This window comes from Trichomycterus rosablanca, chromosome 6, assembly GCF_030014385.1.
Source record: "Trichomycterus rosablanca isolate fTriRos1 chromosome 6, fTriRos1.hap1, whole genome shotgun sequence".
NCBI classification, from domain to species: domain Eukaryota; kingdom Metazoa; phylum Chordata; class Actinopteri; order Siluriformes; family Trichomycteridae; genus Trichomycterus; species Trichomycterus rosablanca.
In genome coordinates this window covers 50,804,236-50,821,682 of record NC_085993.1, presented here as the reverse complement: position 1 = coordinate 50,821,682, position 17,447 = coordinate 50,804,236, and the positions used below count along the sequence as shown (strand labels likewise).

The window sequence follows — 17,447 nt, the reverse complement described above, 5'->3', positions numbered from 1 at the left end:
GCAAGTGAAAAGAAGCGGTCAGCTAATTCACACGTGTCGGAGAGGACGTGTGTTAGTCATGACTCTCCTCGGGCAGGAGTGGAGGTCTGCAGCAGTAGAAAGGAGGCGTAATGCAATTGGGTAATTGGATACGACTACATTGGGAGGAAAATGGGGGGGTGCATAAAATAACTAAATTGGTCTAATTAGTTAATTATCTAATTTCCTTCGGGATTAATAAAGTATCTGTCTGTCTGTCTGTCTGTCTGTCTGTCTGTGTATCTATCTGTCTGTCTCTCTATCTATCTGTCTGTCTGTCTATCTACAATTGTAACAGCGTCTGCTACATGCCACAAGTTTAAGTCCTGGCAAGAAGGTCCTGGGTTCGATCCCCAGGTGGGGCGGTCCGGGTCCTTTCTGTGTGAGTTTGCATGTTCTCCCCGTGTCCGTGTGGGTTTCCTCCGGGAGCTCCGGTTTCCTCCCACAGTCCAAAGACGTTCAAGTGAGGTGAACTGGAGATAGTAAATTGTCCATGACTGTGTTTGATATAAACTTGTGAACTGATGAACCAAAGTGTAAAACATCACGTTAAAATCCTAATAGAAAAAAACAAATAATCAAAGTCCTGACACTTCTGGAAGCCCTGCCACAGATACATGGCAACCGAACACCAGTTACAAACTTAACCAACCAATAAAAACAATAAAGAACAACCTGTTTGAGCAATTTAGATTTTAGGATTTAGGGCATACGCATGGCTAAATTCGCTCTCCAGGGTTAGGGAGGGCAGAGTAAATACACTACACTGAGTCTACACTGCCCTCTCATGGCCAAACAAGTTAATACAGCATGCTGGCTGTTACCTTTGCCAAACCACCCTCGTCTTTGTGCATCATGTTCTGCAAAACCTGAAGCGACATTTAGAAAAGGTTGCAGATCTATCACGTATCAACACGTTTTATATACAAAAGCAGATTTAACCTGTTTCTGCAATGGACTGAACCTAAAAAAACTGAAATACACACATCATGCTTCCCTCTATTAGATTCCTCCAAAGCGATGCAAAATACTCAACACAAACGTTTGATTGCAGTTCTTTTTTTCTTATATTTTTATTTATGCATTTTCTTCTATTTTCTCCCAATTTAATTGTAGTCGATTTGTCTTCCACTGTTGGTGGATCTCAGATTGCAGTCGAGGTGGGTATATTGCTGCTCACTCCCCCTCCGACCCACGTGCAGCCCTTAGCAGAACCCTTTTTCACCCATGCATTCTGCACAGACGCTTTTATCCGCCTATCAGGGTCCTTATACAGCATTTGAAGATCCCACCCACATAGTCCGGGCATCCCACCCTGGCACTGCCAATTATGCCCGCTAGATGGCGCCCAGCCGACGCCAACTGGTGGCAACGCTGAGGAGTTCAGAATCCCGGCGCTGGTGTGCTAGGAATATCCCGCTGCGCCACCTGGGCCCCTTTTGATTGCAGTTCTTACTCCCATCGCCCATGAGGAACGGGTTAGGGTTCCTCAGGAACGCTGCCAGAAGTACTAACATCACTCATCATTATCGGGTTGAATAATTCTCAGACTGCAGTCGTCATTAAAAGCGGCGTTTTGTGTTAGTTATATTAGTTGTGCTGAGTTAATTAGATTGCTAGTGATTGATTGGTTTATTGCAAACAGCTGAGTGTTCAAATGGGTGATACCGGTTGGAAATAATTAGATGCATTTGGTGTTTACTTGCACCGTCTTTATCCTATGTTAAAATAACCAGATGATCTGAAGCATCAAAATGTGACAAATTAGCAAAAATAGAAGAATAGAAGAAATAGCGTGGGGGCAAATACTTTTCCCAGAAATTCTATAGAGGTTCTACAAGCATGGAAAGTGCAGGTGGGTTCATAACTTCATGATGTGCCACGGCATGTTACTGCACACATGAAAAGCAATAATTGCACCCTGAAGGACTAAACCCTGAACCCTGGTTTGTCTAGAAAACAAAAGTAAATGGTCCATATTTACATTTGATAGTTGCATAGCAACAAACTAAATAGAAATATAAAAATAAAAGAGCGACCTTCATTATAGACTACATTAACAAGCTGAAAATCCAGTCCAGTCAGAACAAGCTCACACAATGAGAGAGAATAAAAGAACCCGAGCTGGCAGATACGGGATCATGCAAATAATTATGCACATTATGTCAGAATAATGAGAGGAAATAAAGCTTTCACGTCGTTTTAATACTAAACTGCTCATTTATTTTACCATCTCAATTAATTTGCTCAAACTGGTCAGTAATACACAAGCGGTTAGTTGACTGTTGTGGTTTTCAGTTTTTAATCAAGGTAATTGCTTGTGTACCACCAATTTATCCGATTCAGGGTCACGGTGGGTACAATTCACTTGGCGAAAGGCAGGAAACACCCTGGACAGGTCACCAGTCACAAACAAACACACACATACACACACACACACACATACACTATACTGCCGAAAGTATTCGCTCGTCTGCCTTCACACGCATATGAACCAGAGTGACTCCAATTCTTAATCCACAGGGTTTAATATGATGTCGCCACCCTTCGCAGCTATAACAGCTTCAACTCTTCTGGGAAGGCTTTCCACAAGGTTTAGGAGTGTGTTTATGGGAAGTTTTGACCGTTCTTCCAGAAGCGCATTTGTGAGGTCAGACACTGATGTTGGACGAGAAGGCCTGGCTCACAGTCTCCGCTCTAATTCATCCCAAAGGTGTTCTATCTATCGGGTTGAGGTCAGGACTCTGTGCAGGCCAGTCAAACTGGCTCATCCACGTCTTTAAGGAGCTTGTGCTTTGTGCACTGGTGCGCAGTCATGTTGGAACAGGAAGGGGCCATCCCCAAACTGTTTCCACAAAATCTCTTGGTGTGCTGAAGCATTAAGAGTTCCTTTCACTGGAACTAAGGGGCCGAGCCCAACTCCTGAAAAACACCCCCACACCATAATCCCCCCCTCCACCACACTTTACACTCGGCACAATACAGTCAGACGGGTACCGTTCTCATGGCAACCGCCAAACCCAGACTCGTCCATCGGATCGTGAGATGGAGAAGCGTGATCCGTCACTCCAGAGAACACGTCTGCACTGCTCTAGAGTCCAGTGGCGGCGTGCTTTACACCACTGCATCCGATGCTTTGCATTGCGCTTGGTGATGTGAGGCTTGGATGCGGCTGCTCGACCATGGAAACCCGTTCCATGAAGCTCTACACGCTGTTCCTGAGCTCATCTGAAGGCCACATGAAGTTTGGAGGTCTGTAGTGATCGACTCTGCAGAAAGTTGGTGACCTCTGCGCACTATGTTCCTCAGCATCCGCTGACCCGCTCTGTCATTTTACGTGGTAACACTCGGTGGCTGAGTTGCTGTCGTTCCCAATCGCTTCCACTTTGTTATAACAGCACTGACAGTCGACTGTGGGATATTTAGTAGTGAGGAAATTTCACGACTGGACTTGTTGCACAGGTGGCATCACGGTACCACGCTGGAATTCACTGAGCTCCTGAGAGCGACCCGTTCTTTCACTAATGTGTGTAGAAGCAGTCTGCATGCCGAGGTGCTCGGTTTTATACACCTGTGGCCATGGAAGTGATTGGAACACCTGAATTCAATACTTTTGGCAATATAGTGTACCTAGGGCGACTTTAGTACTGTATGTCTTCGGACTGTGGGAGGAAACCCATACAAACAAGAGGAGAACATGCAAATTCCACACATAAAGGACCGCTCCAGCTGGGAATCAAACCCAAAACCTTCTTGCTGTGAGGTGACAGTGCTACCCACCGAGCCACATATATGATGTCTAAGTAAATACCACAATCAGTTACGTTGACCGGTTTCACTATGACATGGTGAATGGTTTGGCGACATCTAATGGTCAAACGGTGTAATTGCAAGTCCCTCACTTACATAGACGTTTGCCAAGAGTATTATTATTATTATTATTATTATTTTTAATAATACTTTACCTATAAACAAGTGTGCCAAGTAACCTGGACCCTCATATTTATTCATTAATCTTAATAACTGAGCTGTATAAAAAATGCTCAGCATGTCTAAATATATACAGTGGCTTGCAAAAGTATTCATACCCCTTGAACTTTTCCATATTTTGTCACATTACAACCACAAACATAAATATATTTCACTGGAATTTAATGTGAAAGACCAACACAAAGTGGTATACAATTGTGAAGTGGAAGGAAAATTATACATGATTCAAAACATTTTTTACAAATAAAAAACTGAAAAGTGCGGTGTGCAAAAGTATCCAGCCCCCTTTTCTCTGAGTGCAACCAATTGCATTCAGAAGTTGCCTGATGACTGCAAATGACTAAAAAGAGTCCACCTGTGTGTAATCTAATCTCAGTACAAATACAGCTGCTCCGTGACAGCCTCAGAGGTTGGTTAGGAGAATATTGGGGAGTAAACAGCATTATGAAGTCCAAAGAACACACCAGACAGGTCAGGAATAAGGCTGTGGAGAAGTTTAAAGCAGGCTTAGGCTATAAAAAGATTTCCCAAGCTTTGAACATCTCACGAAGCACTGTTCAATCCATTATCCGGAAATGGAAAGAGTATGGCACAACTGTAAACCTACCAAGACAAGGCCGTCCACCTAAACTTACAGGCCGAACAAGGAGAGCACTGATCAGAGATGCAGCCAAGAGGCCCATGGTGACTCTGGACGAAATGCAGAGATCCACAGCTCAGGTGGGGGAATCTGTCCACAGGACAACTATTAGTCGTGCACTGCACAAATGTGGTCTTTATGGAAGAGTGGCAAGAAGAAAGCCATTGTTAAAAGAAAACCATAAAAAGTCCCGTTTGCAGTTTGCCAGAAGCCATGTTGGGGACACAGCAAACATGTGGAACAAGGTGCTTTGGTCAGATGAGACCAAAATTGAACTTTTTGGCCTAAATGCAAAACGCTATGTGTGGCGGAGAATTAACACTGCACATCACTCTGAACACACCATCCCCACTGTCAAATATGGTGGTGGCAGCATCATGCACTGGGGCTGCTTCTCTTCAGCAGGGACAGGGAAGTTGGTCAAAGTTGATGGGAAGATGGATGGAGCCAAATACAGGGCAATCTTGGAAGAAAACCTGTTGGAGTCTGCAAAAGACTTGAGACTGGGGCGGAGGTTCACCTTCCAGCAGGACAACAACCTTAAACATAAAGCCAGGGCTACAATGGAATGGTTTAAAACAAAACATATTCATGTGTTAGAATGGCCCAGTCAAAGTCCAGACCTAAACCCAATCGAGAATTTGTGGCAAGATCTGAAAACTGCTGTTCACAAACGCTCTCCATCTAATCTGACTGAGCTTGAGCTGTTTTGCTAGATGCACATCACTAGATGTGCAAAGCTGGTGGAGACATACCCTAAAAGACTTGCAGCTGTAATTGCAGCAAAAGGTGGTTCCACAAAGTATTGACTCACTTTTCAGTTTTTTATTTGTAAAAAATGTTTTGAATCATGTATAACTTTCGTTCCACTTCACAATTGTATACCACTTTGTGTTGGTCTTTCACATTAAATTCCAGTGAAATATATTTATGTTTGTGGTTGTAATGTGACAAAATATGGAAAAGTTCAAGGGGTATGAATACTTTTGCAAGCCACTGTACATACCCCCCTCAAGACAGAATCCTGTCCTGTCCTCCCACCTTCCAAAAACATCAGTGGGTCTACTGGCAGGTCAAAACTGCACCTCGGTGCAGGTACATTTCGGCATTTAGTGGACACTTTTTATCCAAAATGGCTCACAGTACTGTAACAGTACACTGTCTAAGCAATTGAAGGTTAAGGGCCTTGCTTAAGAGCCCAACACTGGCAACCTGGCAGTAGTGTGGCTTGAACCAGCGACCTTTTACTAGTCGAGTACCTTAACCACTAGGCTACAAGTACCCAAGTATGAGTGATAAACTGGCGCCCTGTCCAGGGTGTATTCCTATCTTGCTCTCAGTTTGTCTGGATAAGTTACAGACCCACTGCGACCCTGATCAGGGAGCTGTTACTGAAAATGATAAAACAATAAGCGAGCTATAAAGTGTTCCAGAGAGGGAACACTTTTCCAGGTGTTTTAATCATTCTCATAGGCTCAAGTCACAGTTGATTTATTATGACATTTCATAGCAGATATAAAACAGGAACAAATGTATAAATATAATGTATATTTACTTTGATGTATTTACTGTGATGTTTGTTTGCATGTTAGAAATACTGTTAAGTCACAGTTAACAAAATAATTAAAGATACAAAAAGGTCACAAAGGCACTGAATGTTCATGTAGATACAGTTGGCAGCTCAGTTCCTAGGGTCAAAGTTAAAGGAACGCTGGTTACACTACCTGTACGTGGAAGATAGAGGGCGCTATCACTGACTGCAGCAAGATTTGGTGGCAACAGGCACTGAGGTTTCAATTTGCACAGCAAGGTGCGTGCTAAATGGTTGAGTGATTGTATCACTCAGCTCCACTTACTATATAGAAGCACTTTGTAGTTCCACAATTACTGACTGTAGTCCATCTGTTTCTCTACATGCTTTGTTACCCCCTTTCATGCTGGTCTTCAATGGTCAGGACCCCCACAGGACAACCACAGAGCAGGTATTATTTAGGTGGTGGATGATTCTCAGCACTGCAGTGACACTGACATGGTGGTGGTGTGTTAGTGTGTGTTGTGCTGGTATGAGTGGATCAGACACAGCAGCGCTGCTGGAGTTTTTAAATACCGTGTCCACTCACTGTCCACTCTATTAGACACTCCTACCTAGTCATGTAAAGTCAGAGACGATCGCTCATCTATTGCTGCTGTTTGAGTCGGTCATCTTCTAGACCTTCATCAGTGGTCACAGGACGCTGCCCACGGGGCACTCTTGGCTGGATGTTTTACTATTCTCAGTCCAGCAGTGACAGTGAAGTGTTTAAAAACTCCAGCAGCGCTGCTGTGTCTTATCCACTCATGCCAGCACAACACACACTAACACACCACCACCATGTCAGTGTCACTGCAGTGCTGAGAATGATCCACCACCTAAATAATACCTGCTCTGTGGTGGTCCTGTGGGGGTCCTGACCATTGAAGAACAGGGTGAAAGGGGGTAACAAAACATGCAGAAAAATAGATGGACTACAGTCAGTAATTGTAGAACTACAAAGTGCTTCTATATGGTAAGTGGAGCTGATGAAATGGACAGTGAGTGTAGAAACAAGGAGGTGGTTTTAATGTTATGTTCCGTCTGCTTTGCCATTTTTGGCCAGCAGAGGGGGCACGGAGGCACAAATGGCTGTGTAATTGACAATCACATGTGTTAACTTGTGAACTTCATTCGCTCCAGGTGGGAGTTTCTCCCTCTCAGACTTTTCAGCTCCCTTGTTGGCAAACCTGCTGTCTCTGACACGGCGATACTGGGCTGCTCTGTGCGGTCCGGTTTTCCACTGGCCTCCGATGCCAGCACACTTATTTCGACCCCGCCTGCAAATCCACATTATTCGGTGGGGTTGGGGTGCCGCTCATGCATTGCCAGTCCTGTCTGGTTCAAGGGGCTCCCTATTTTTCCTCCTTTTCTAGAACTAGGATGCTGTAGATGGCCAAAGCAGCTCAACGTACTGTGAAAGCCAGTTCCTAGTTCTGCGCTATCTCGTCTCTATCCATATTCTCCGTTGTGGGCTGCCGATGTTTTTTTTTTTTTTTTTTGCGATTCCTCCCCTTTCTGGTGGCTTTTAGCCACAATATTGTTCTACCATGGTCACTAGGATTCATTCTTCAGTTCTTGCAGGTGTGGGGCTTCATCTCAGCTTCACTCTCAACATGATTCCTTTGTGAGAACCTCTTATATGTCCAGTTCTAAACAACATAAAGGTTCCCAAATTCTTAATGCATCACATTTCTAAAACATAGAATAAAAAATTACATTCCGTTCTGGCTAGTTGGTATTTACAAAGTGAAGGTACTATTTAAAATATAGATCATTATAATCATTTACATAAAAAAATAAAACTAAATCACAGGTCGGCGGTGATGACCGATTCAGTATACATGAGTCTGTTAGAGTCCGCTAAGAGTGCCGCCTGCGCCGGGTCCAACTGCAGCCCCTTTTGAGCGATGTGTCCGAACGTCACCGCAGGGATGGCCGACAGAGTGATGCAGTGCGACAACAGCGGCGTGTTGGCGTCATGGTTGGACCCCGTGGACGGCACGCTGGTCACGTGGCCCGTGCTGGTGGAACCGCTGGCGCTGCTTGGCGAGCGGCTCTTGGGCGGAGGGCAGTGCTGTAGGACCCGCGTCGGCGCTTGAGCCGGGGCGAAGTGGGCGGCCGGGAACGCGGTATACCCCGGCGGGATGGCGTATCCGTTGACGGGGATGAAGCGCTGGTTCTGCGGCATGGGCGCCGCCACGAAGCCCGCGATCTGGCCCGGGGCGATGCCCTGAGGAGCCCCGTAGATGTAGCCAGCGTAGCGTGGGCTGCTGAGGTTGCTGACCGGGCTGGCGCTCAGCGAGGTGGTCTGGGTGGTGGCGTTGCCCCCGGATGGCGTGCTCGAGCTGGCGTGGGATGACAAGCCTTCCCATGCACGTAACCGAGCGTGGATGTCCTTGAATCTAGGTCTCCGAGCGGGTCCTTCCTGCCAGCACTCGTTCATGAGCGCGTACACCCGGGGCGGGCAGTCGTCCGGGCACGGCAGCAGCTGCCTCTTACGCACCATGTCCATCACTTCTTGATTGCTGAAGCCGTAGTAAGGCTGCAGACCGAAGCTGAAGATCTCCCAGAGTACCACTCCGAACGCCCAGATGTCCGACTCGGTGGTGAACTTTCCGTACGCGATGGCTTCCAGTGGCATCCAGCGAATCGGCAGCAGCGTTTTCGGCTGCACCCGGTAATAATCCGAGGTGTAGATTTCCTTCGACAGTCCAAGGTCTGAAATCTTAATATGTAGCTGCTCTCCTACGAGAACGTTCCTGGCCGCGAGGTCCTTGTGAACGACAAAGTGGCTGGCGAGATACTCCATGCCCGTCGCGACCTGCATGGCCACGTGCAGGAAGTCTGCGTGGTCCAGGCTGGACTTGACCGTGCCGTCCTCGTCGCTGCTGCAGCCCACGTCGGAATGCGGCGAGCGCATGACCAGAAACTCGTGCAGGTCTCCGAGCGGCAGGAACTCGAAGAGCATGCAAACGGGCTGCTCCTGCGTGACCACGCCCACCAGACACACCACGTTGGGATGGTGCAGCTCGGCCAAGCCCGACGCCTCCTGCTGGAACTCGGACCACTGCTGAGGGCTGGAGAAGTCCTTCAGGGTCTTGATGGCCACCAGTTGAGCGTGCTCCATGCCTGGGAGGTACAGGTGACCCTTGTAGATCTTTCCGAAAGCGCAGTCGCCGAGCTCCTCCATAAAACGCACGGCAGACAGGGGCAGCTCCTTGGCTTTGGTCTGGAGGTAGGAAGAGAAAAGAAATATTTAGCGTGGACACTGGGTACAGCTGGCATTAAAAGAATAAACTGGTTAGTGTTTTGTGAGCTCTCAGTGCCAGTCTCAAGCCCAAATACAATAAGAAGGGTTACAAAGGGTCAGGAGGGGCATCTGGCATAAAAAACTGAGTCAAATCTGGTTTACGGACCAAAATGATTGGCTGTGGCGACACCCAAGTTGGGACATTGATGGGTCATGGCTCAGAACCTTGTGCCAACCTTTCTGAGAGACTTCAATTGTTCACAATATTAAAAAAAGAGAAATCCCATCCAGTATAGGGCAAGCATGGAAACCACTGTTGAATGTGGGCGAGAAACCGTCAGGCCGAAGTGATATGCAGCCACATGGGCACGGGGGTACTTCAGAAATTCATTGTCACGTAACAGAGTCCGCCTCTGCATTAAGAAAAGCAACCTGAAACTCTTATTGCTACCAAGTTCTCCGGGCCGGAGCTCATCTCAGATGGACTAAAGGACAGTGGAGGTTTTCCATACCAATACCGATAACATCAAAAGGTCCAAATGCATGATATGTGGGGCACTTCAGTACATATCAGTTCTACAATTACTGACTGTAGTCCATCTGTTTCTCTACATGCTTTGTTACCCCCTTTCACCCTGTTCTTCAATGGTCAGGACCCCCACAGGACCACCACAGAGCAGGTATTATTTAGGTAGTGGATGATTCTCAGCACTGCAGTGACACTGACATGGTGGTGGTGTGTTAGTGTGTGTTGTGCTGGTATGAGTGGATCAGACACAGCAGCGCTGCTGGAGTTTTTAAACACCGTGTCCACTCACTGTCCACTCTATTAGACACTCCTACCTAGTCGGTCCACCTTGTAGATGTAAAGTCAGAGACGATCGCTCATCTATTGCTGCTGTTTGAGTCGGTCATCTTCTAGACCTTCATCAGTGGTCACAGGACGCTGCCCACGGGGCGCTGTTGGCTGGATATTTTTGGTTGGTGGACTATTCTCAGTCCAGCAGTGACAGTGAGGTGTTTAAAATCTCCAGCAGCGCTGCTGTGTCTGATCCACTCATCCACGCAGGGCGCGGTGCTACCATGAGGGGGCGCACTTGATCAAAGTACCATTCACTCAAGTATTTAGACTCAAAGTAATCTCAACCAAATTTCTGAGCAGACCATCAAAGGGTTAAACGATTGTTTTTTATGATTTCCGTCTCGTCCCACCTTGGGTTTGTACGCGGGCAGCATGGACATCTCCACGTTTTGGCCTCGTACAGGTTTGGGCTGGCGCTGAGCGGGCGGGCGCGAGGCTTTCTGGTTATTCCGGCACACGCAGATGAAGAAGAAAAGCAGGGCGATGGCCAGGGGGATGGCCACGCTGGGGACCAGGATGTAGAGGATCTCCATGCTGCTGCCACCGCCTCGCTTCTCCGGGTCTAAACGGCACAAAAAATAGAGCACAAATTCATGTTACTATATGGACAAATGTACTGGGGCACTCGTTTTAATCATCGAATTCAGGTGTTTTATTCAGTGCTGTTGCCATAAATGTATAAACTCAAGCTCCTAGATATTCCACGATCAACTGTGAGCAGTATTATTGCAAAGTGGAAGCTTTTAGGATCCACAGCAACCCAGCCATGACTGAGCAGCTGCATGCACAATGCCAAGCGTTAAATGGAAAGGTGTAAAGCACACCACCACTGGACTCTGGAGCAGTGCAATCGTGTTCTGTGGCGCGACCAATCACGCTTCTCTGGCTCTCTATCTGGCACTCTGATGGACAAGTCAGGGTTTGTGGAATGCCAGGAGTTACCTATGTTGCCTGCCTGATTGCACAGTGCCAGCTGTGAAGTGTGGTGGAGGAAGGATAGTGCTATAGGGTTGTTTTTTTCAGGGGTGGATTTAGGACCCATAGTTCCAGTGAAAAGAAAATCTTAATGCTTCGGCATACCAAGAGAGATGCTTCCAACTTTGGAAGAACAGTTGGAAGGCCCTTTTCTATTCAAGCATGACTGTGCCCACTAAGTGAGGCCCATAAAGACATGACTGGGTGAGTTTTGTGTGGAAGAACTTGCTCACCTACGATGGACTGGCAACCCACCGCGACCCTGACCAGGATAAATAAACACAGACCTTTCCTTCCTAACTGGGAATCCTGACTGGAAAAGTCAGGATGGGTCCCTAAATTACATATATGACATCACATCAACATGGAAGCTCAAACAAGAAGCAGTATTAAGGCTAGAAATTTTGTCATATCCAGTTACTCAAGGTCTGACTGAAGGGGGCAGTACCAAACACACTCCCTCTACAAAACCGCTTCTTTTCACCTGCACGAGGCGGGTTCACACAGGGATCAGTATGGCATACAGAGTCACGCACTGCTCCCCATTATTCACCGTCTACATGCAGGCGCATCGGCCAGCCAGCAGAGGCCGATAGCGGAGCTGAGTGGCTTACTGTTATTACCGACTCTTACCACAGGGGGGGATGTCGCACAGCTCCATGCGAACACCCTCGTCCAGAGTGAAGCACCACGGCGCCTCCTGCTTGTTGCCCGGGTTCCGGCAGTACGAGTGGCCTCCGTTGAGCTCCGGATAGCGCAAAGCCAGGAAGGCGTGGCTGTGCGGGTACTGAGAGTTCCACGGCTGGCACTGGCGACCCGACCGCGTCACGCTGGTCGTACCGCGGTAATCAGAACCGCTGCCGTTGAAGCACTTGTGATCTGTGCCAGGGAGTAAAGAAAAAGCGTAGATCAGGACGGACGGTTCATAAAGGGTCATTTATAAAGATCCTAAAATAAATGTGTATTTTTATATTACAGAAAGAGACCATAATAAATAACAAACACGACTGGTTTTCAGCTTTGCTTTTTAATTCTATTCGTCCACTTGTCTGACTTGGCACAGTTTTACCCCGGATGCCCTTCCTCATACAACCCTCCTATTTATCCGGGCCTGGGACCTGCACTAATGGTGCACTGATGTGACCCCACTGCCCCAGCCAGGATTCAAACCCTTGGAACTCAGGCACTGCTGTTATCAGAAGCGTGGCTCAAGCCCACTGAAAACCTTCAGTATGAATTGGAACCCTGATTGCGAGATTGCGACATCACAAATGGACACAAATTCTCACAGACACACTCCAAAATGTTGTGCAAAGCCTTCATAGAAGACATGATGGCTGTTATAACCACAAATCTGAAGGACAGGTCCATACTGATGCCCATGCTTTTTTATTTTTGTTTTACTGGCGTCTGGGTGGCACAGTGGTCTAATGCACTGGCCTAGATCTCCAACTTCAATCTCGGATGTGCTATCAACCAGCTGAGTGCCCACACAGACGCGATCGCCTGTGTCTGAGGTTGGGATGGTCGAACGGGCTCCTCAGTGCTTTCGTGATTGCACCCGCACATGAGATTTGATTCACCCACACACTGATAGTTGCTTCACTGATAGTTGTGTGAGCCTCTGTTTTTGGCAGAGGGGGCGCTAGATAGTCTGAAGTTACAGCTGGGGAACGGGATATGACTAAATTAGGAGGGAAAGAGGAAAAAAGAATAAAAAATATCTAAATTATGTCATGAATTGTATCATTTGTGGTCAGTGTGGACAGAATTGAGCAAATTTCAGGTCATGACACTTTGCCGTCATCACTTTGTGATGGTTGTCTGCACATATGGGTCAGCTTTCTCCAACCCCGTCTGTCATGTTTTGTCATAGCACAGGGGTTAAAGACAGTAACACTAAAAACATTCTTACTCTTGTTGATGGACTCTCCCATGGGGATCCCGATCCTCATGCAGTTGGCCGCCTCCGGACTGTCCGTGGACGCCAGGTCGTCGCAGTTGGGCAGTTTGAGGCGCTTGAGGATCAAGGGGTTGGAGCGGGCGATGATGTACTCCGTCTTACACAGGTCGTTCTCCAGGATCTCGCACTCGTCCTTGCACAGGTCTCGCGGTTTGTCCATGCCGGAGCTCCGGTCACACGTGGGGAAGGCGAAGTGGCAGAGGGAGGGGATGGCGAACTGGGAGCAGCGATCCGATAGGTGGTTGGAGGTGCCGATCATGGTGAAGGCGGCTGGAGAGAAAGGGAGGAGAAGATGACGGACCGAGCATCATGACAAGACTGGTGTTTTGGGAGTAATGGTTGTCTGACCCAGGCAACACATCAAAACATCAAGTTCATCAAAACAAAACACAAAACAAAATACACTCCATCAATAAAATTGTTGGCAATCTGGTCCCACTGTGGTTTACAAGGTGTAACGTAAAGCCTCCACAAGGGGGCACTCATGTACAAGTTATTATTTTTGTCTGCGACACAGGGTTAGAGCCCGGGTAACGGCCGGACAGCACCTGGCTCGTCCGAGGGAGGGAGGGCCATACGGGTTCCTCATAACTGCTGCAGTTACGACCTCTGCTGGCTGATCGATAGTACTGCACAGACAGGGAATAATGGAGATCAATGCGTGACTCCGTGCACGATACGGATATCCGTATGAACCCACCATGTGTCAGAGGGTTTTGTTTAGGGGCCAAACACTGGCATGATGGGGCTTTAATCTGCCACCCTTCACCACAACCTTTCAGGATGTAACAGGTAGTGTGGGTGCCACACGGTACCGGGGTCCCTCTTTCACCTCCTAAAAACATGCAGCAGTGCCTCACAGTTTCAGTTTCTGGATACGCCGGACCCACTGTGACCCAGATCAGACTGAATATAGATTTACAGGTCTGTGATATGGAACCGTACCTGTGATCTGAGTTTCGATCTCGCCCTGCATCTGCAGCGAGTCCACGAAGATGCTCCGGTTCCCGATGAAGCGAGCACAGGCGATTCCTCTGTAGGGCTGGCAAAAACCTTCCTCATCAAAGTCTTCCCTGAAACAGAAATGAGGAGACAGAAATGTAAGCAAGGCCCTTAACCCTCACATGCTTAGACAACATACACCCATCAGACATAACATTATGACCACCTACTTGTTTCTACACTCACTGTCCATTTTATCAGCTCCACTTACCATATAGAAGCACTTTGTAGTTCTACAATTACTGACTGTAGTCCATCTGTTTCATGCTGTTCTTCAATGGTCAGGACCCACACAGGACCCCCACAGAGCAGGTATTATTTAGGTGGTGGATCATTCTCAGCACTGCAGTGACACTGACATGGTGGTGGTGTGTTAGTGTGTGTTGTGCTGGTATGAGTGGATCAGACACAGCAGTGCTGCTGGAGGTTTTAAACACCTCACTGTCACTGCTGGACTGAGAATAGTCCACCAACCAAAAACATCCAGACAACAGCGCCCCGTGGGCAGCGCCCTGTGACCACTGATGAGGGTCTAGAAGATGACCGACTCAAACAGCAGCAATAGATGAGCGATCGTCTCTGACTTTACATCTACAAGGTGGACCGACTAGGTAGGAGTGTCTAATAGAGTGGACAGTGAGTGGACACGGTATTTAAAAACTCCAGCAGCGCTGCTGTGTCTGATCCACTCATACCAGCACAACACACACTAACACACCACCACCATGTCAGTGTCACTGCAGTGCTGAGAATGGTCCACCACCTAAATAATACCTGCTCTGTGGGGGGTCCTGACCATTGAAGAACAGCATAAAAGGGGGCGAACAAAGCATGCAGAGAAACAGGTGGACTACAGTCAGTAATTGTAGAACTACAAAGTGCTTCTATACGGTAAGTGGAGCTGATAAAATGGACAGTGAGTGTAGAAACAAGGAGATGGTTTTAATGTTATGGCTGATCGGTGTACACTGTCACAGTACTGTAAGTCACTTTGACCTCTATGTCACCACATATACATACCCTAGTAAAACAGGAAGAAAATTTAGAGGGGCCTGTAGCACCCCGAACCTTCTCGCTGTGAGCCATCGTGCCACCCCACAGTAAGCTACATTTGGAACAGTATTTTTAGGACCTGAACCAAGGTTGTAGCCATGAAATGAACATTGGAGGGGACTAAATCTACCAGGAAGGGGGATTTTTAAAAAACCATTCCTGCCATTCTAATAACTGACGTGAACACTGACGGATCTGAGGGTCCTTATGGAGTGATAAGTTAACCAATAGCAAATTGCACTGTGTCTACAATTTATTCCTAACATAATTCTCGATTAATAGCCTTCGAGATGGGTGGCGAGACGGAGGACGAAGACGAGACTGTGTCTCCTGAATCTGACAGGCCAGTCAAAAAGAAAATGAAAAGGTACACCTAGGGTTGCCAACTTTCAGAACTGGAAATAAAGAACACCCTGGGTTGGGCGAAAGGCATAGGGTGGGGGGTGGGTTGGCAGGTGTTTACCTGAGCGGGTGTGTGTGTGTGTGTTTCGCCCTAAGCCGGACTCGAACCTAGGGCGGAAAAATATGTGCGCTGCGCTCTGCCCACTGAGCTACTCAAACATCCGAGTATTAAACAGGTTGTTATGCTGATAAACCTGCGCACACATGGCGTTACTAAGACTAAAAGTGAAAACTACTTAAAATAATAACCAAACGCTTTCTAATTCTCACTGTAGCAGCAGTTTCCTTCTGTTTCATACCTATCGCCCCGTCTCAGTCTAATCTGCAGCATTTCTCTCCCATTGATAAAAATACGGAACAAAGCGCGTCCCGTATCAGTTCAATACGGAACACCACGTTTAGTTTCCAAATAAGAAACGATTCCGTATTTTACGGGACGGTTGGCAACCCTAGGTACACCGTACGTTCCCGGACGATCCACTTTCTGCTAACTGTTCCATATTCTCATTTAAACCTTTGATTGAACATGAGGACAAAACCGCTTTGGATGACCATGCTAAACAAAAAAACAAGAGGACAAAACTGCTGTTGCCGAATTAACAGCTACTGATCACGGTGGGCGACATGGCCACAGTTACCTGTCCACAAACTGTGTGAAAAGGTCAGAATTTAGTGACTCTAATAGTGCAACTAAGACGTTCTGCGAGTTACGTTCTTTAGTTGTAAATGTATTGGCACCGCTTTTATGGCAGACATAGGCTAAGCTAAGACCTAAGCTAGTAAGTGAAATATGTTTGTTTATAAATTATAATGTTTACATCAGTATATTGGGAAGGAGAGCATTGTGAGCATATCTAAACACCCCCAATGTATTTTGTGACTACGACCTTGACCTAAAGTATTATTATTAATATTATTATTATTATTATTTTTAAATCGTAAAGTATTTATAAGTTCCTATAATAGACACTAGAGGGCAGCAAATGACCCGCAGTTTTACTTTCACCGAACTCCTCAGTCCTGACTAATCAAACTCTGTGAGATCATACTTCAGATTAATGAAAGCTCAAAATGTCCTAAATATGAAAGATTAAAGTGTTAGTATTTATTATACTTGTAAAGAAAAGATTTCCAGGCATTAATATGATGCACATGTACTGCAGCTTGTGTTTAAAGAAACTCTACAGTGGCACCCACATGCTTTTTCCACATGACGTCACACTATTGCACATCAGTCAGGTCATTAAATACACAACAATTGACTTGATTTTTACAAAAAGGGAGAACACAGCACCCCCCATTCCCCTTCCCAAACTGTCAGTGTGAGGACTGGAGTGAATAAAGAGTTGGACATCGTTCAAATAATAAGCAGAAGCATTTGTGCACAAACATGCCGGAGTGGGAGCGACGGATTCAGCTTCAACCACCAGAATCCATCTATCCACAAACATGACTTTCATTTATTATTTTACTCCTCATGGTTTTATCCTCCTCAGGGTACTTCCATAACCCCCAAAAAGGAGAGCATTAGATCCCCAAAAAGAAGGGCATCAAACCTCAAATAGAAGAACATCATACCTCAAAAAGGAGGGCATCAAACTCCCAAAAAGAGAACATCAGATCCCAAAAACAAGGACATCAGATCTCAGAAAGAAGAACATCAGATCCCAATAAGGAGGACATCAGATCCCAGAAAGAAGGGGATCAGACCCCAAAAAG

At 46.7% G+C, this 17,447-nt stretch overlaps 1 protein-coding gene across 1 annotated transcript in view; it reads right to left on the bottom strand.

Moving 5' to 3' along the window:
- Positions 1-8,028: 8,028 nt before the first annotated feature.
- ror1 (receptor tyrosine kinase-like orphan receptor 1) overlaps positions 8,029-17,447 on the bottom strand; it is a 117,431-nt gene continuing 108,012 nt past the window's right edge. Inside the window, exons 5-9 of the mRNA XM_062998167.1 lie at positions 14,217-14,344; positions 13,224-13,541; positions 11,942-12,187; positions 10,684-10,895; positions 8,029-9,450 (exon numbers count right to left, since the gene is read on the bottom strand). Of these exons, the coding sequence (XP_062854237.1) occupies positions 8,029-9,450; positions 10,684-10,895; positions 11,942-12,187; positions 13,224-13,541; positions 14,217-14,344 (2,326 nt within the window). The remainder of the gene's footprint in view (positions 9,451-10,683; positions 10,896-11,941; positions 12,188-13,223; positions 13,542-14,216; positions 14,345-17,447) is intronic.